Consider the following 18,209-nt stretch of genomic DNA (forward strand, 5'->3'; position numbering starts at 1 on the left):
TTGGTCCTTTTTTCCAACCTACGCCTCCGAGCGACGACTCACAACTTCCCAACTCGCAACTGCCCGGGAGGCACCCCGTTACACAAACATGAAGGTTCGTCATCGCCCCTTCCCTTTGGTCGCTCCTGCCCAAATGGCAAAGCTCATCCCTTGCTCTTTACTGCCCTGGATGCCTTCCATTTCCATCCATGCCGTCGCTCTTTACTCCGATCTTCCCTCTGCCTTGCAAGGCACCTTCCTCACTGACTCTGCTTTCCTGCCTGCGTCCCCTCCCCCGCCAACCACCTTGAGCTACCTCTTCCTTTGCCGTCATCGTTTGCGCCAGTCTCTCTTTGGCGACTCAGTAATAGCCAAGGCTCGACGCTAACCGCCATGCGCTTGGCACAGGCTCTTCGAAGATCGATCAAAGGCGACAAGGAGAAGGGAGCCATCGCTCCCAAATCGGCCGTCGCTATCGTCCCTCCTAAGAAGGTTGGTCCCTCCAGCCCCCCTCGCATCTCACATCTGTGCCCGACCATCTATGCGAATATCGAATGTCTCGCCCGTTTCCCCATGACGCTTAGCCACATCCAGCCCCGCCATGATCCCCCACGGCAACCGCAAACCCATTGAGTTCAGGCGCTGATGCCCAACCGAATCGCAGGTAATCCGAGCGCTCTACGACTACGAGGCACGATCAAGCCAGGAACTTAGCTTCTCTAGAGGAGACTTCTTCCACGTTATCGGACGCGAGAACGACCAGGACTGGTACGAGGCCTGCAACCCAGCTCTTCCCGACGCGCGCGGCCTTGTCCCTGTTACCTTCTTTCAGGCTCTCGGCCGCACCGAGCGTGATAGTGCGCAGTCCGACGGTGGCCAGCCTCCTATGCCGACAAAGAACCCCGACCACGATTCCGGATATAGCGAAGCTCCCCCGATGCAACCTGCAGCACAGCCCGCCGCGCAGCCCGCGCCGGCGGCCTCCATGCCTCCAAATCACCGCGCTTCCAAGTCGATTGGAAAGACGGGAGCTATGGTCTACGGAATTGTCATGTACGACTTTGCTGCGGAGAGGGCAGATGAGTTGGAGGCCAAGGCTGGTGAGGCCATTATCGTCATTGCGCAGTCGAACCCAGAGTGGTTTGTGGCCAAGCCGATCGGTCGGTTGGGTGGCCCTGGACTGATCCCGGTTTCCTTCGTCGAGATTCGAGACATGGCAAGCGACAAGGCGATTGTGAACCCATCTGAGGCCATCAAGCGTGCCGGTGTTCCCAAGGTGGAAGAGTGGAAGAAGATGGCGGCCGAATATAAGAACAGTAGCATCACTCTGGGCAAGTTCGAGGGCGGCAACCCCGGACAACCTGGGCAGCCGATTGAGCAGGGCATGGAGCGCATGAGCCTCCAGCAGCACGGCCGACAGAGCTCCCAGAATGGATCGGTAAGTGCCTCGAATGCGCAACACTCTCGATCGACTGACTAACTCTTGAACAGCCAGGATTTGCGAATCAGGCCCGAACTTCACAGCAAGCACAAAACCATTACATTCCGAAACCCGCCGCTCCACTTCAGGCACCACTCCAAGCACGGATACCACGATACTGTTTTGCCGAAGATAAGTACTGGTTCGTTATCGAGGCTATGCTGGAGGATGGTCGACAATGGGAGCTGTCGCGCTATTACGAGGACTTTTACGATTTCCAGATCGCTCTTCTCACCGAGTTCCCAGCCGAGGCCGGTAACACAGGAACACAAAAGCGCACGCTGCCGTACATGCCCGGACCCGTTAACTACGTGACGGATGCAATCACAGAAGGCCGCCTCCATAACCTGGATGCGTACGTCAAGAACCTGCTTAGCCAGCCTCACTACATCTCGAGATGTAACCTGGTGAAGCAATTCTTTGCGCCCCGAGAAGGAGATTACGAGATCGAGGCCGGAGCCAATGGAGAGGAGTACCGTCTTTCACAAGGGTCTCAACCATCATCGACCGAGTCTCCTGCTGTCAACTCGAGGCAAGCATCCCAAAGCAATCTCGCCGGTGGCGGTTATGGAGGACTGTCAGCGGCGCCCGCGCACCAGATGGGCAACGGCCCCCCTGGAATGCAACGGCAAACGTCATCACTGTCACAGCCCTCGCAGACATCTCTGACCCCGAGCATGCAACACGCGCCCCAGCAGCCCGCGTCGGCGATGAAGATCAAGATGTACTTTAAGGGAGACCTCATTGCGATCCGAGTGCCGACGGATATTTCGTTCCAGCAGCTCTGCGACAAGGTCTGCGACCGACTTAAGGTGCCGGCCGGCGACCCGATCCAGCTTTTCTATAAGGACGAGGCTACAGGCGATAAGCCAAGCATGATGGACGATAACGATCTCGACTTTGCTCTTCAGCGAAACGAGAAGCTGCTGCTGTATGTGGAGGTGCGAGATGACTAGTCGGGGATGACGCCAACGGCGTTTCAGCTTGGTTGCATTCCTGCATGCCGGATTCATGTTGAGAGCCAGACTCAACATAGAGGTGGAAGTTGAACCGCCTGGTATACTCCCGTTTCTCGAAGCCTCGCCCGACAGCGCAGACCCCCGCCTCGATAACTAGGGTTTCCCCTTGGTGGATGGATCCGCAGTTCTTGATGAGTCCCCGACCCAACGAGGGACGACGCCCCTTTTTGATTTGGCCTTTTGCGGCTTTATGACGACACGTCGGCGAGGAAGTTAATGCTTCTTTGATACCTTTTTAGTAGCTGGACGATGCAATGAGTCATGGCTCGGCGTACCAGACGATCGTTGTCACTTCGATGGAGATGTCAATCTCCTATTTTCTTTTTCTTTTCTCGTCTTTTCTTGAAAACACCCTACTTCTTTGAGACGCTGCCAATTGGCAGGTCTGGGTCCTTGGAACCTTTTTGATATCACATGACTGAGCTCAGTGTTTTCCTTTCTCTTTTTTTTAACTTCGATTCTATTCTAAGCTTCCTCCCGGGGGCAGCTGGGGCCTGGAGAGGGGCGTTTGCGGAGGGAACAAGGCTGGCCGCGGCTGGTGCAGGCGGTGCGAGATGGAGCTGGTTCTATAAAAACCCAGTCAATATTCTATGAGTTGTGGGGAGGAAAGGTATTACGGGGATGGTTGAAGGTGAGGGCTGAGGAATATGAGCGTGAAGACGACGCATGTAGTGTAGAAGGGATGAGGCAGGGACATATGGAGGAGGATGAGCGCAGCTGATGCGTGATGAATGAAAGCGACCTTGCGTGATGATAAAAAACAGTTTCGTCAAGTTGTGGCTCGATATCGCGAGTGAGTGATGATGCATGGCTGTGAGATGTAACTCGTCTGGCAGACGATATCTTATTGTATGATATATGTGTGGCCAGAGCTATTGTTTCTGCTCTTGGCAGTTCTTACGCTTGCCTGTGAGTCTATGCCTTCTAGGATCTAATTAGGAGTCGTCGGCCTTGGTGTACTCTTCCACCGACATCCATTCCATCGTCATTCCCTTGATCATTACCATCATTCCAGTGGGCGCGTATAAGCAACGCAGCCATGACAACAAAAACAAACGCCAAAAACGCAACCAAATCAGCAAGGACTTTGTACTCTACGTCCTCGCAAGATGTACTTCTCTCTTTCTCTCTTTCCCTTCCATGCATTCCTTTTTCTCCTTTAAGAAGCAGCTTTATTCTAGCTTGGTCATCAAGTTCTTGCGAACCTTCATGTTGACGACACCGCCAACACCGAACGCGGGAACGATTCGACATATCCGCGCCACGGAGCTGATGAGCCAGTTTCGGCGGATTATGTCCCAGCGGTCGCGGAGGCTGACAACGGCGCCGGCGGGGCCTGAGGCTGGGCGGTTGTACAGGTCGAGGCCGAGAAGGTGCATCGGGGTCGAGATGAATTGTACCATTGCTGGGGCCATGAACTGCGCCGCGTACAGGCCCGACACGCGCTTCTTGACTTCGTCGGTGAAGCGCTGGTCTAGGTAGGGACCTAATAGCGGCGGGACGTTGAATGAGGCAAAGATGGTTAGGCAATCTCGGAGGGCGAACAAGCCGTATGAAGCCATCGGCACAGGACGAGGGGTGACACCAGGAGGACCAAAGAGTCGGACAAAGACCTGGTCCTTGTAGATGCACACACCAATGTTTGCGGCGCTCGAGGCGGCAAACTTTGTGGTGCCCGCCGTGACGGCCGAGGCGGGCCGGTTGGAGACGGTGGACGAGGCCGTGTCGACGGCGTTGGCTGTCAGGTAGGTTCCGCCGTAGAGGCAGAAGATGAGGGCGGTGGGCTTGGAGAGGAGGAGCGTGTGTGGGCGGAGGAGGAGGGTGCGGAGGGAGGACTTGATTGATGCGGCGAGGGTGTTGCGGCCAGAAGCGTTTTCCATGATGGAGCTGTAGTTTGTTAGCTATGCTGCATATATCTATCTAGGTAGTAGTTATTGGACTTGCCGGTCAATAATTGCAATCAAGGGCGCGACGAGCGACGCCGCGCTCGCAGCAGAGGCAGCATCGGCAAGGACTCTGAAGCCTAGATTCTTGGTGTTCCATGTTGACGATGATGATGTCGTCGTGGTTTTGGTGTTGACCTGTTCGGATGTAGCTGTCCCGGACAAAGCAAGCGCAGCAGCAGCAGCTGTAGCTGCATGATGATGGCCACCCTGCTGGGATGCTCCTCCAGCCTGCGGGCCCGAATCCTTGACGGCTGTCGAGTCTGCCATGTCTTCCTCCTATTCTTTCTCTTATAAAACGAAAAAAAGAAAGAAGACGGAAAGATGAGAGGAGGGATAAGCTTGGCTTTGAAAGTTCAAGACTAAAAAAAACCAGGTACCGCTCCGGACAAAGTCTCCCGACGTCAGAGAGCACCAGCAAGACCGGTCGGTGTGCTCGCTACCTCCCGCGATACAGATCTACCCCCAGTGGGTAATGCGACGGGCCTGGTTGGGCTGCAAGTTCGCGAGTGACGAACCAACGGGGCGCCGAGATCGGCGGGGCTTTCAGGTACGCCGTCGGTGAGATGTGCTGCTTTCCCCGGAGGATGGGTCGGTTCGGAGCGGGATACCGAAGGTCAAGGCGGCTTGTCTCGGGGAGAGAGAAGATGAGTCTCGGAAGGGTTGAAAGAGATGAGAAGAAAAAGTCCTTGACAATAAGGAGAAGAAGAATGGATTGTCTGGACTTTAACTTGGAATGAGATTCTTCGTTGTGGCTGAACGACTTAGGGGCAGTGATGTAATCGGATGTTGATGGCTGTAGTTGAACCAGGTTTTCAAGAACAACACTGGTATCACAGTCACACGACGAAAAGGCACAACCTCACCCAAGCCCCGATATATATTTTCTCACCAACACAAACTACCCTCATCTCAACCGCCGCAACCTCTCCGCAACCCGAATCCATCACCTAATCTCAACCGCCGCCCTCACTTACACCCACGGCTCCCCCCACGCCGATGATTGCCGCACCTGGAAAACCACCACTTACACATCCCCCATCTCGCTCAACGCCCATCGCATCGGCTTCGATCAGGGGCCCGGTGGCTTATCCCGACTGGAGATCCAGCTCATCATGCAGGGCCCTGCCTCTCCCCAGTTCGTCTCCTTGCCCTGGGACCTTCGGCGGCATACACCGGCTTTATCTCGAGGTCCATCCTCCACCAAGCTCCCTGACGACACGCGATATCCCAAACAACAACCCAGCAATGCATAAGTATACATGTTAGTACCAATCACATTGTTCCAATCCATCCTTCAAACCAATTCTTCGGCACAAGCCCCCGACCCTGAGTCAACACGTCTTCCGATCTCAAATATGTGCAATTTAACTCATCAATCTAGTGCGCTAACTCCTAACTATTCAATGGCCATCTCTAATCAAGAGGCCAACGGGTAGCAATGCAAGAAAAGAAGCAAATGTATCATGTCGAGGGTCGTTAGCATCCCACGTCGTCGTAACTCATTCTTAACCGATGAGGTCCACAAGCACAACACTGGTCGACTGACTGACTGACACCAGAGCCGTCGCTCTCCGTCTCCCCACCAGAGCTCCCCACACTGAGTGGGATCCATCTAGCGATCGAACAAGGCCTTGTCCACACATCAAGACTTCTGGAACCCTTCCTGGCCTCACTCTTCTCTCCACCCGTCACTTCTACCGACACGACCCGGCCAGGAAGAGTCAACACTGAGCCTCATGCGGACCGGCCCGATCGTCAAAGCCCGCGTTTAGGCGGTGCCCTCACTCGTGCTTCCACTCTCCTTGCCGCTTGCGCTAGCCGACTGCTTCTCTTGCAATGCCAAAACCAACGCCGTCAGCTGGTCGACCTTGCGGTTCAGTTCGCTAAGCTGTGACTCGGCCGCCGTCGGCGCCTCCACATCGTCCTCTGGTCGTTCCAAGTCGCGGCCGTTGAGTCGTCCTCTAGGCGACAGCAGGGCTCGGCGTCCGACGTTAGAGGTAGACCGCTTCGCCGCCAGGTTCTTCCTACCGTTGCGCCGTGTCGATTGTTGAGGTCCCTTGAACCCAGCAAACTCATCAACACCTGGCTTACGGTACATCTCGTACAGCTTGATTACCCCAACAACCGGCCAGTGAGTTGCCTTGAGGAGAATGATACGTCCAGCCCGGAACTTTTCGTCAGCAGAAAAGATGAGACGCCAAGGCCTGAAGATAGCAAAGGCCAGCAAGTTGAAGGGTGGGAAGAAGTGAGTGAGTCTATTGCTGGTTGACGCTTCCAGGACGTAGACACTGTACACGTACAGATACTCCTCCTTAGCGTGGGTGATGACCCGCGAGAAGCTGTTAGACAGCATACCGGTCAAGGAGCCCATCAGCAGGAAACTCGATAGCGTGATGAAAATGATCATCAGGGGCGGTCCAAAGAAGGGGTCGATCTGGTTCATCACCTCGAATCCAATAGGGGCTGAACCATAGAATATCTTTGTGAGGATCCACGCCATCGACTTGAAAGCAAAGACATCGCGGCCAACGAGCGAAAACGTCGTTAGGAAGCCACAATACACGACTACAACGAGCACCATGTATTTAAAGAAGTCCTTACCCATTTCCTTCAAGCAAGGGATGAGAGTGCCCCAGTAGGGACTCAGACTGAGGATGGAGAAGATACGAGGAATCATGAAGAGAGCCTCAAGAGACAAGATGTCAAAGGCGAGGTCACTCAAGTCCACCCTGTCTTGGGTGATGCCAATGATTCCTATGCCGTGTTAGTTTCTCTATCATAGGAAAAATGGGGCATTTTCCTTACGCAGAATAGCAAAAGTGAAACCGATCGTGATCATTATCATGTCAAACAAGTTCCAGATGTCAGTGGCGTAAAAGATGGAGCCCGCATCGAGCCACTCGCTAAGCTCATCGTAGAAGAAGGCTGCTATCCAGAAAAAGAGGATGACTTCGGGAATCGTGAGACGAGATTCGTCCCTAACAATGAGCACAGAGTAGTACAGAGCCAAGAAGATACAGAAGAAGAGCACCTCCCAGCTCTTGAGGTACTTGGGCACACGCAGACGTGAAAAGGGGTCGGCGGTGCGAGGGTTGTAGAAGCGAGGCTTCTTGGTTGAGTGAACCGACAGACTGTCCCAGAAGATGATATCACCGCTCCATATGGCGGTGATAATCTTCTGAACAATGTGCTGGCTGAGGAAGCGCTTGGCATTAGCAATGGCAGCGATTTCAAGAGCATTCAGGTTCTTGAAAGGAGCAGTAGGGTCGTTTTCTTCCTCGTCATCATTCTCATCCGAGGTCATAGTCAGTCGGGAAAGAGAGCTCAGAAGCTGGTTGCGCTTCCCGCTGCTGCCAGCAGGGCCCGGTCCACGGCGACGATTGTCAATAGATCGGAGGTGGGAGAGCAGGGGAGATGCCTCGCCGGCCTCCTCGTCGCGAGCATGGCCGTTGCCCGTTTCCTCAGCCTCCTCCTCATCGTCTAGATCAGGAATTTCGTAGAGGCAGAAATCAACTGCCTCGCGCTCAGATAGTCGAGTCAGGAAACGCCATGCAACAATTTCACAAGCATCTGCTCGAGATTCCCCCAGGGTGCGGTGATCTGATGAGGAAGCATAATGCCATTTGAGTGCTCTGCAGGTCCAGTCAGTCGTGAGTTTTCTATGCTAGCATTGAGGTGTGCCAGAAGGTTGACGCAACCACAATGTTGGAATAGCTGAAGCTGGGGTGAAGAAGATTGTGATTGGCGTAGCGATAGTCAGGAGGCCGAGGGCATTGGCGAAGCTTTGTTTCCCCTGCAGCGTATGCACGCCACAGCATGGGAGAACAGTTTAAAGCAACCACATTGCAAAACGGCGGAATCACGAAAGTGATACGTACAGAAGAGCATTGACAATGCTAGGGTTGGTGCAGGTGGCCGTGAGATGATCCACCAGAATGCGCAGAGGAGCCCCCGCAGGCGTGGTCCTCAGCTGCTCAAACGTGCTGGGCAGCTCGATAGCATCGGTAAAGTAGCTAATCACGACGCGTTAGTACGGCCCCTAACGGTTCAATCGAGGGGGTCACTCACAGGGAGAGCTTCTTGACCACGTCGCGGAAGCTGTCGTCAAAGGCAATGTCGGGCAGGTCGTACTCGCAGTCGGGGCGGATGGATACGGGGCTTCCCTCGCGAGGGGCAGCGAGCTTCTTGGATTTGACCTTGATAGGCATGATGACGTCGTAATAATCGATGCTGCTGGATCCAAGATGAGGAATGAATCCTCCGCAGAGGCGCAGGCTCTAGGAGGTGATGCGATAAGGGAGCTCCCTTTTGACGAAGGAAGAATGAATAAAAGGGCAGAAGATTGATTCACGGTCCCTCACGCGGGAAAGGCAGGTAGTCCACGAGGGACGGGATGGTTGGGATGCGGAGATGAGGGGGCAGAAGGCAGCTCCGAGGTGGTTTCCTCAAGATTTGCTGGCCTGTGCACGCGCCGGTCAAGTCAATGGCCCGTCAATCGGATGCCCAGAGCGTTTATCTTGAGACCCAAGCAAAGAAGAGAGAGAAAGAGACAAGAAAGAAAGCGGCTCGTTGACCGAGCTTCGCGCTCCAGGCGTGAGAAGACCAGCCGTGTGCCAGGTTTCGGTCCTGCCCAGGAAAACAGCCCCCAACCAGAGGCTGGCGATGGCCACCCACGGAGCAAGGGTCCCTCCCAAGGGTTCGTTCGTCTCGCGAGTGGTGGAGAACAAGGGTCCTCCAGGCGCCAGTGGGAGAGCTTGTCAGGGTCGCTAGGCCTGCGGATATTGGATCATCAAGCCTCGTGAATCAAAGATTGGCGGGTGGGGGAGGCAATGTCTGTGATGATCGAACGAGGAGGAGGTCATTCAGAACAATACAAAGAAAGTCCACGGGAGGGGGAAAAGGAAGCACTATGGACCTCAATTGGCTCACTCACTCACAGTCACCGCTTTTACAATCTTGCTAAGACAAAAGGTCCTCAATCAATTCCGTCATAGCGACACCACAATGCTTGTACCACCGCGATACCCCTCAAAGTCAAATTGCTTCATGTTCAGTTTCAGGTTGAGCCGCAATCTAAGTTGACCGCTGCGAAGCCTCCCCGTTGAATAACGTGATGCAGATCCTCTCAGAACTCCAGGAACGATGATTAAGAACCTTTTTTAAAGCTTCAATTCTCAGCCCTACAAGCTGATCTGGGGCCGTCTCGTACTGCTCGTATGGCCTACGCGTCTTGGCTACGTATCACACCACACCGACTTTGAGGTTCTGCGCTTTGAAACACGCAGAAGAGTAAATATAGACTTGATCTCATCTCCAGGAACCAGGCAGAAACGAAACAAGCCTTGGCAATGGCTTAGAAAGCATTTCTTGACGATGGCGTCGTAAACCCGTGTCATGGCATACGCAAGCATCAAATCTCAGTTGCAGTAAGCGACAATCCTTCAAGCCAATCGAAATCGACCTTGCAAAAGGCTCGGGAGTACGGAGTAATGTCGAAGAGAGGCAATAGTGGCACCGTCAAGTGTGAGAACAACTGAAGCTCATCGCGGCGCAGTCCGAAATCACTTGGCAGCTCACCCGTCTAAGCGACAACTTCACAGCTGAGCCTTGAAAGATTTAAGAGCCTCCAAAGGCCCAGCTCGCCAAAAAGGCAGATTTCCTCAGCCATTTCACGAGCTAAACACAGGTTCAGCCCTTCGAGAAGCAAGCCTCTGTCAGCCCTACATGACATCGGGTCTAAGTCGCTTACTCCATGTCCCATCCACGTCGCATTCTCGACGCTCTTGTTGGCTGAGCCTGCCTTAGCTTTGGCGAGCTTTGGCGAGCACGCGCGTCTCAGCCAAGCAACCCCGGTCACCCTTCTCCAGCAACTTCTGCCGGGGCTTGATCTGAGCCTCAGAGAAGTGCCAAAAATGTTCAGACCTCGCCAAACGCAGCATTCATCGTATAGATTGAATCCTGAAGAAATACATAAAGGCTTGGGAGAAGATGTTCAAAATGTTTCCCCATCAGACAGGCAGACAGCAGCAGCAGCTCCAGCTTAGCAGCCAGGCTAAAGACGACTTCACTTAGACGCGGTCCTTAACGACTTGCACGATGGTCACCACCACGACACATGTACCTACCTCTACGGTATCATCTTCAGCAACAGCCAGTTGCACCACTGCGGTGCCTGGCAAGTATGGCCGTGTTCCTATCGACGCCTGCAACGCCAAATATTTCTTCGACCCGAGCTTCGCTGCCAACCTTGCCTTTTGCGTGCTCTATGGCATGACAACATTGGCCCATATCACACAGGCCATTATTTTCAAAAAGGTCAGTTCTCGAGTCGCTCGGGATTGGGCACCGCTAACCCGTCTTAGCGATTCTGCTGGGTCGTCATCATGGGTGCTGCTTGGGAAACGATTGGCTTCACCTTCAAGACCCTCGGAAGTCGGAATCAGCAGAACTTTCAATATGTGCTTTGGGGACAGCTCTTCTTCCTGCTTGCCCCATTGTGTAAGTGCCAACCCATTCTTCGATCCTCAGCAAGGCGACTAACAGTGTCAGGGCTCAATGCTTTCGTATACATGGCAGTCGCACGCATGGTATACTTCCGAATGCCTGACCGCAAGCTCCTGGGCATCAAGGCCATTCGAATGACGGTGCTTTTCGTCTGGATCGACATCATCCTGTTCATCGTCCAGGGCGGCGGTGGAAGTCTGCTCTCCAACGACGAGGACCAGAACCTGGTTCGGATCGGGCAAAAGATCTACATGGCAGGTGTCGGCGCTCAGCTGGGCATAATCGTCATCTTCAGCGGCCTGACTGCTTTCTTCTACTATAAGCTCAGGGAGATTGAGGGTCGCGACATTGGTCGGATGAAGTGGCTCATCTGGACTATGCTGCTTGTCCTGATTCTCATCATCGTAAGTACCTCCTGTTGTATAAACGAAACATGAGCTAACAAACCCAAGGTCCGAATCGTTTATCGTCTCGTCGAGTTTGGCCCTGGTGTCAATGAGCACAACGGCCTCCTCACCCACGAGGGCTATCCCCTCGGCCTCGATGCGTTCCCAATTCTCTTTGCGCTTGTGCTCCTCAACGTGATGCACCCCGGCTTTGTCCTCCGTGGCCCTGACAGCGAGTTCCCCCACCTCAGCCGCAAGGAGAAGAAGGCTCTCAAGCAGCAGAAGAAGCGGGAGAAGGAGCAGAAGAAGGCAGCCAAGAAGGCCCGCAAACAGGGTTCGTACGAGCTCGAGAATGGATTCATCGACGAGAATCGGTCGGGCAGCGGGCGAGAGTTGCTGTAGGAGGCGTCTGGGAGAGGTTTTGGGACCCGAGTCAGGTTGGGTTGTTCCTGGTATGCATTTTGGTGTGCTTTGGGGGTGGCGCGGCGTTCAGCCAGGAATGGATCTGAGTGTTAGTGGGCGAGTGTGAGGTGGATGGAATCGACTTTTGTGCATGAGGAATCATTATGGATAATCAACTATAGAGAGGAGGAATAATTGTTTCAGTTAATGTATCGTATTTTCTACAATAATTGTATCATGATGCAGGCGAGGACAGCTCAAGCGTCGTACGAGTTGAGCTGTGTATCCAGATTTAGAAGCACAGGATACACTGCCACTGAGAGGATCCGGGATGGAGCGATAGGTGTGTCAGCTGATGCATGGATGAACCATGACGTTAACAGTTCGAGTCTCGACAGGTGCAAGGTATGAAAGAATGCAACAGTTCGAAACAGATCTACAGCACACTGCCGGCCATGAAATCTCTGTACAACCCGAGCAAGAGTAAGAAGGGTTGGACCTCGAAAGGGATGGATACACGGGATGAGGTGCACAAGATTCGATGCTAGTGCAATGCACAAGATCGACCCAAACAACAAGGGGTGTGGGACCATGTGAGACAAGCATGCCAACGTGGCCAGCGAGCCAAGGAGGTAAACCCAAAGAGGGCCTGAAGGAGGCTCAAGATCCAGGGACGACCACCAGGCTCTCTTAGACATTTGATGCAAGTAATTTGGCCGGTTGCTGTGTTATTCCACGTCCATACCAGTCGTGTTATGTTTACTTGGCATTGTCTACTCCGTACTGGGTATCTACTCCGTCGACGACAAAAAAAAGTCATCTCTTCAATCTCTTCCTCTCAATCGCCCCGGTCCTCCTCCCCCCAACCACCCCCCGCCGGGCCTCCGTGACCCCGGCCCAGCCTCCCCTCCAACGGCAACGGCCCTCACGATTGGATCCAAGTCGCCCCGGGAGACGCCGTCACAGCGTCGGATGCCGGTGCGACGAGACCCCTCCAAGCTGCCAGCACTTTAAACGGCCCCCGGCTTGACCCTGGCGTCACTTGGCAGAGGAAAAAGAGAGAGGCAGGGAGATCCCCAGCAAAAACAGATAGAAAGATCCCCGTTTCCCTTGGCTGCGTCTAGCCTCCATCCTGGCCTAGCAACCAAACTACCTACCTTGCGAAACAACCAGTATCGGCAGCCCACATCGCAGAGACAGCTAGGTCTAACAGGTGTGGCCCTGCTTGATATCTCGTAAACGTGCGTGCGTGTGTTACAGCCCCCTTCGTTCAAGGGCCCTTTTCCCTCCTTCTTTATTTCTTCTCTTCTTCCCTTTCAATCAATCACCCCCTTGTTACATCATTGCATTGCTCACCGGTTATTGATTTTGCATCTCTTTTTTTGCTGCTGTCACACATTTTTTCTCCCGACGTGGCTTCCTCTTTCTTTCTTCTTTTCTTCCTTTTTTCTGAAGATCGACAATCATCAACACCAACAAAACCCACCCACTACCTACGCTACGGGAGTACCCTGCCTTTTCCAAGCGAAATCGATAACATCAAGCGCGACCGCCCGCCAGACCATGTTTGGATGAGATCACGGGACTTCAGATCATGACCCCCGCCGATCTCATGGCACGCTTACCGCCGCTGCTCGTCCTCTCCAGCATCGCCAACCTCGCTGCCGGTTATGCGCTGCCGTACCCGACAAAGACGGTCGAGTACCACGAGCTGAACGTCGTGCCGTATCCCCTCGCTGCGACGGCCGCCCCCGACGATGGGTATCTGCTGCGACGACAGTTCAACACCGTTTGCGGTTATGTAGGAGGAGACCCCGCTTTGCCGGCTACTTGTTCAGCGGGCTCGCATTGCGTGGTGGACGTTGAGCATGGCGCTGTTGGATGCTGTCCTGATGGAGGATCTTGCACGCAGGGTGTGTTTACAGGATGCGTTGATGGCAACAGCGATCCTCAGACTGAAGTGAACCCGTATGTCTATACTTGCGGAGGAGGCGACTCTTGCTACAAGAACAGCTACGAGGGTGGATTCTTCCAGTATGGATGTGGCTCGACTTCGGGCTTGGCGACGAAAGTGGTAGCAACGGCTTCAGGCCAGTCCGCTATTCAACTCACAACCATCAAGGCTCCTCTCACGGCCACCGCGATATCGCTGTCTGAACCGACTACGCTTGGAACCAAGCAGAGGACCTCCACCGGATCTACCACCACCAAAGCTTCAACAACAAGGAGCTCGACTACTAAAAGTTCAACTGCAACAAAGACGTCAACGACGGAGAGTTCCACGGAATCAACTTCAACTACAAAAACCACAAAGACTTCATCAACTGCTTCAAAAACAGAAACCGAGTCGGAAACCGAGACTGCAAGCAAGACGTCCGATGAGGATGCCACAACTTCAACCGCTGCCGCTGCAGCTCCGGACACGGATGGTAAAGATAACGGCACCAAAAACACGGGCGCCATTGTTGGTGGTACCATCAGCGGCGTAGCCGCCGTCGTCGCCCTAGTCGTGGCCGCCATTTGGCTCTACCGGCGCCGACAGGCCAACCAGCGCCAGGGGCCGGGCCTGAAACACAAAGTGCAGCACATCGGGTAAGCGCCCATACCCCATCACCACTCGAGAAGTGACGAAAAAAGGAGTTTCGTTTTGTGCTAACAGATTTTTTCTTTAACTAGTCCCGGTCCTCACGATAGACACAACTTTCAGCCGCTACCGTCGATGCAGGAGGTTGATGAAACGCATCCTCCACCACGCCCACCCCCGCCCCCACCGAACCCGGTGGCTCGCCGGAACATCACGCCTATTCGCGAGGACGACGAGTATCGCACACCGGAGCCATGGGATCCTCCGGTCACGTATGGGTACTCGGCTACTGCAGTTGGTGGAGGTGCCCACGTGGAGCACGATGAGATCCCCCTGACCCGCGAGAGTGACGACTATCCCCACGGCTACAATGCGGGCCTGGGGCGGATCAGCGAAGAAGAGCCGAGGCCAGGCACTGCCATCAGCACACCCGGAGCCATGAGCAGCCCCATGGCTGCGTATCCAGGACCACGCGGCGGTGGAGGAGGTCCTTTGTGGCAACAGAACCGAGACCCGGGATGGGTATAAACCAGGAGACGCTGTATATGATTTGACGAAGAGGAAAGACGGTTAAAGCACGACAACGCGCAATGGGGGCTATAATCAGGTTTGTTTCCGGCGTTTACGGCGAGGCACTGGGAGTTGATATCCGGTGGAGGCTGTGTGCATTCAAAGACTTTTTTCTCAGGGGCTTGTAATAAAGAGAAGGGAAGGAATCGAAAACAAAGACAGCGACGTCAAGAGATCGAGAATGGGTTGGATACAGTAGATGGCGGACTTGGTCAGTCGGGGGTTAATCATGAGATATGATGGCCACACGGTCACGCGCTGGAGGATTCATGGTAGATAGTTAATGATAAGTAAATGATCAAGATTAAATCTGCTTCTCGATTTCATCGGCATCTAATTTCAGTGCTGGATTCTCATTTGTAGATGTTGGCATCTAGAGTAGAATGTCCGTTTAGGGGATCATGATTCAACAGCAAAACACTTACATTGACTGGCCTAGGCGTGTCTCTGAATACACCTTGATTGAGAACACTAGGCGTAGATAACGGTGTCCGTTTTTTACTTTTCCCTTCTCTCAAAGGCATCAAGTTAGCTTACTCTAATGCCATATTGCCACTTACTCTTGAGGCCTTTCGATATGGAGGGTTCTATCCCACTCTCAACCCCCTATCGACCAGACCTTTACGCTCGACTCTTTGAATACAGTCTGCGCGCCTGGCGACTCCCCAAAGCCCCATCCTCCAGAGCACGTCGCAACTACGGAACCGCTTGAATGGAGGGCAGTGCTCCCTACAGGCGCATCGTGGCCTTTCCAGTCCCAGGAGGGCTCTACGACTCCGGCCTGACTACCCACGCCCTCCCAAACTACAACGCCGCCATCATGAGTGCCTGTCCAGACTTCGAATGATGGTGTTTGCGCATAGGGGTCGCCCGAGAATACATCAAGTGTCATCTTCTGTTGCGTTGGCGCGCTTCGACCCCTTAATGTGCAAAGAAGCTGGCCTACGCCGCGAATGTCATAGACGACAATGCCAGAAGCGTGGCGCTCGTTGATGACAAGATATCTTCCACAAGGACTCCAGCGTACCTGAATAACACCCTGTCCCCCGGAAGCCCCGTCTAGATCATCAGGGCTTGGGAGAGCCCAGTTAGAGATAACCTTGTCCGAGCGATGTACGTCGTATAGTCCTATCCAACGAGACCACGTCCCAGCAGCAACAATACTGCCGCCATTGGCATCGACAGGGGAAGCTGCTAGGGCCGCAACAGTGCCCTTCATGCCGACACCGCCTCCCTTTGCAGTGAACCGTTTCGAGGGTATTGTGGGGATGGTGAGAAGAGGACCATCGGAGCCTGGCCGTGTCGTGTCAAAGTAATCGAGACGGTTTGCCGAGCCGCACAGGAAATGGGTCCCGGGAGCCTCCCACAGCATGGACGAGGGTGTGATGTACTCTTCCGTTTCCTGACGGATGAGCTTATACGAGGCGAGCGGGGCGGCACGCGATGCGACCCCATCGTGCTCGGGAGGGAAGAGGTGGTAGAGCTGAATTGGGTGGTCGCGACAGCCTACGAGGACGGTCTGCGAGGCCGGGTCGGCAAGGGAGTAGAAGGGCGCGGCGACGACAGTCTGCGATGGTTCAGGGAGGGCGATTGAAGATTGGGGCTCCAGATGGCGTGGGTGGGACGAGGCTGGGTCGAGGAGGTCGTCAGGGAGGACAAAGGTGGAGATTGAGTTGAGGGAGGAGGAGACGAGGAGAGATGTTCCGTCGGCGGTCCATTGGGCGGAAGTGTAGAAGCTGTCCTTGCTTGATTGTGAAGGCTCTCGACTGATCAAGTTCTCGGCGACGAGATTAATGGAGGGTGAATTTTGGGGCGGTCGATCGTTATCGGTATCCAAGGGAGCAGGCTCTGATACGGGATGTGGATTGCTCGCGGAGTCGGGAGCTGGTTCTGCTGCAGGTTCGGGATCATCCATGGTGTAAGTTGAGGTGAAGGTTGCGAGATGGGGATGGGCAGGAAAATGAGGAACTGGAGTGGGTACCTCTTTGAATCGGCATCAGCTGGGGTGGTGGGCTTGTGTTACCAACGCAGGTACTTGCACCAGATGTTGCCTTTGCTAGGACAGAGGTAGTAAATACAGCACCCAATTAATCTCGACATCTCTAAATCGCCATCAGAGATGGCATTGAAGTTCATTCTCCAACTGTAGTCAGTATGGATGCTTCCTCTTCTCTCGTTACCCTTGTCCCCAAAGGCGAGGCTATCGCCGGATGATCCACACAACCATCTGCCCTGCGCTATCACGGCGACGTCATCGGCATTGGCGCCAAGGCTGTTTTCCATCTCCGCTGTGCCTGTGCTGCCGACAACCAGGTCGCCCAGGACAAGACAGCGAGCGAGCTCAGCGGCCTCCAAAGGGTATCCATCGGTCTCCTGCAGGGTCCAACAGGCAGAGATGCTCTAGCTCGGGTTCGCTCTCGTGATGGGGGCCTTTCTCCGGCTTGGCGGGATATGGGACGAGGTGATCAAGAACAGACCAGATTCTGATGAAAGCAAGCATCCATTTCTCGCTTGACTTTTCGCTTCGATCCATCCCAGGTACAGCACAGGTACACGCTGTCGATGGGGAGTTAGGCGCACTCAGCTGACCAAACAACGTTTTTTCTCCTATCCATGGATCACACACAGCAGGACAGGGCAGGCACCCTTTCCATAGTTGCCGTTTCGAGCCGCCCGCTTCTCAAGGTTTCATCCGTGGACTACATGATTTGCTGGTACCTTTGTAGATTACAGAAGGCGGACAAGGCGAACAGCACTGTAGCTTCTCCAATGTCACTGGGTCTTCTTGTTCTTAAATTCTCCGAGGCTTCCAACCACCCACTTCCTGCTTTCTTTCTTCCTTCATCCATCATCTGTCAACAGAGAAGCCCAACATACCAACATCTCGTATCTCGTGTCTGTCTCAAAACGGAATACATTCTTCACCAATCATGGTCTCGTAGCTCTCAGACCGTTGCTTCGCTAAAGCTGCACTGCTTCGTTTTCGATTCTCGTATCGTATACCTACCTGTCACCCAAATACCGTACCCCCCCGTCTAAGCTTGGCCAGTTCCCCCTCACAGCCTCGCCTGGGCAGAAAAAAAAACACCAACTAAAGAAAGGCGAGCGCCCATCATACGTCACCTCCCAGCAACGCCCAAGCCCGCCCACCCCAGTTCGAGTCGAGTCGAGTCGCGCCGTTTCGCCTTTCCTTTCCAAAACTCCCTTCGCGAAACAAACGCTCCCTCGTCTCTCCACCCTTTTACCTGGGCTTGTAATAAGCCTCTTCTTTAATTCGGGGAGAACCCCTGAATCTTGACGATCCTTTCTCTTCCCTTTCCCTTTTGTTGTCCATCCGCC

At 54.1% G+C, this 18,209-nt stretch overlaps 6 protein-coding genes across 6 annotated transcripts; 3 read left to right on the forward strand and 3 right to left on the reverse strand.

Annotated features, from left to right (window-relative positions):
* Nucleotides 1-372: 372 nt before the first annotated feature.
* On the forward strand, nucleotides 373-2,415 carry NCS54_00234800 (Hypothetical protein; the record flags this gene model as incomplete). Its single annotated transcript, XM_053147948.1, has 3 exons — nucleotides 373-471; nucleotides 644-1,417; nucleotides 1,471-2,415. The coding sequence occupies 3 exons, from the start codon at nucleotides 373-375 to the stop codon at nucleotides 2,413-2,415; spliced, it is 1,818 nt and encodes a 605-aa protein (XP_053003923.1).
* A 1,235-nt stretch (nucleotides 2,416-3,650) lies between these two features.
* Nucleotides 3,651-4,691, reverse strand: NCS54_00234900 (Hypothetical protein; the record flags this gene model as incomplete). The annotated part of the gene is made up of 2 exons (XM_053147949.1): nucleotides 3,651-4,379; nucleotides 4,419-4,691. 2 exons carry the CDS (start codon nucleotides 4,689-4,691, stop codon nucleotides 3,651-3,653), a joined length of 1,002 nt encoding a protein of 333 aa, XP_053003924.1.
* A 1,501-nt stretch (nucleotides 4,692-6,192) lies between these two features.
* NCS54_00235000 (Hypothetical protein) lies at nucleotides 6,193-8,632 on the reverse strand (the record flags this gene model as incomplete). The annotated part of the gene is made up of 4 exons (XM_053147950.1): nucleotides 6,193-7,178; nucleotides 7,230-8,056; nucleotides 8,303-8,437; nucleotides 8,493-8,632. The coding sequence occupies 4 exons, from the start codon at nucleotides 8,630-8,632 to the stop codon at nucleotides 6,193-6,195; spliced, it is 2,088 nt and encodes a 695-aa protein (XP_053003925.1).
* A 1,888-nt stretch (nucleotides 8,633-10,520) lies between these two features.
* Nucleotides 10,521-11,716, forward strand: NCS54_00235100 (Hypothetical protein; the record flags this gene model as incomplete). Its single annotated transcript, XM_053147951.1, has 4 exons — nucleotides 10,521-10,739; nucleotides 10,787-10,922; nucleotides 10,974-11,332; nucleotides 11,381-11,716. The coding sequence occupies 4 exons, from the start codon at nucleotides 10,521-10,523 to the stop codon at nucleotides 11,714-11,716; spliced, it is 1,050 nt and encodes a 349-aa protein (XP_053003926.1).
* Nucleotides 11,717-13,310: 1,594 nt separating this feature from the next.
* On the forward strand, nucleotides 13,311-14,828 carry NCS54_00235200 (Hypothetical protein; the record flags this gene model as incomplete). Its single annotated transcript, XM_053147952.1, has 2 exons — nucleotides 13,311-14,308; nucleotides 14,393-14,828. 2 exons carry the CDS (start codon nucleotides 13,311-13,313, stop codon nucleotides 14,826-14,828), a joined length of 1,434 nt encoding a protein of 477 aa, XP_053003927.1.
* A 640-nt stretch (nucleotides 14,829-15,468) lies between these two features.
* Nucleotides 15,469-16,785, reverse strand: NCS54_00235300 (Hypothetical protein; the record flags this gene model as incomplete). The annotated part of the gene is made up of 1 exon (XM_053147953.1): nucleotides 15,469-16,785. One exon carries the CDS (start codon nucleotides 16,783-16,785, stop codon nucleotides 15,469-15,471), a length of 1,317 nt encoding a protein of 438 aa, XP_053003928.1.
* Between the last annotated feature and the right edge of the window lie 1,424 nt (nucleotides 16,786-18,209).

This window comes from Fusarium falciforme, chromosome 2 (assembly GCF_026873545.1).
Source record: "Fusarium falciforme chromosome 2, complete sequence".
Lineage (NCBI taxonomy): Eukaryota > Fungi > Ascomycota > Sordariomycetes > Hypocreales > Nectriaceae > Fusarium > Fusarium falciforme.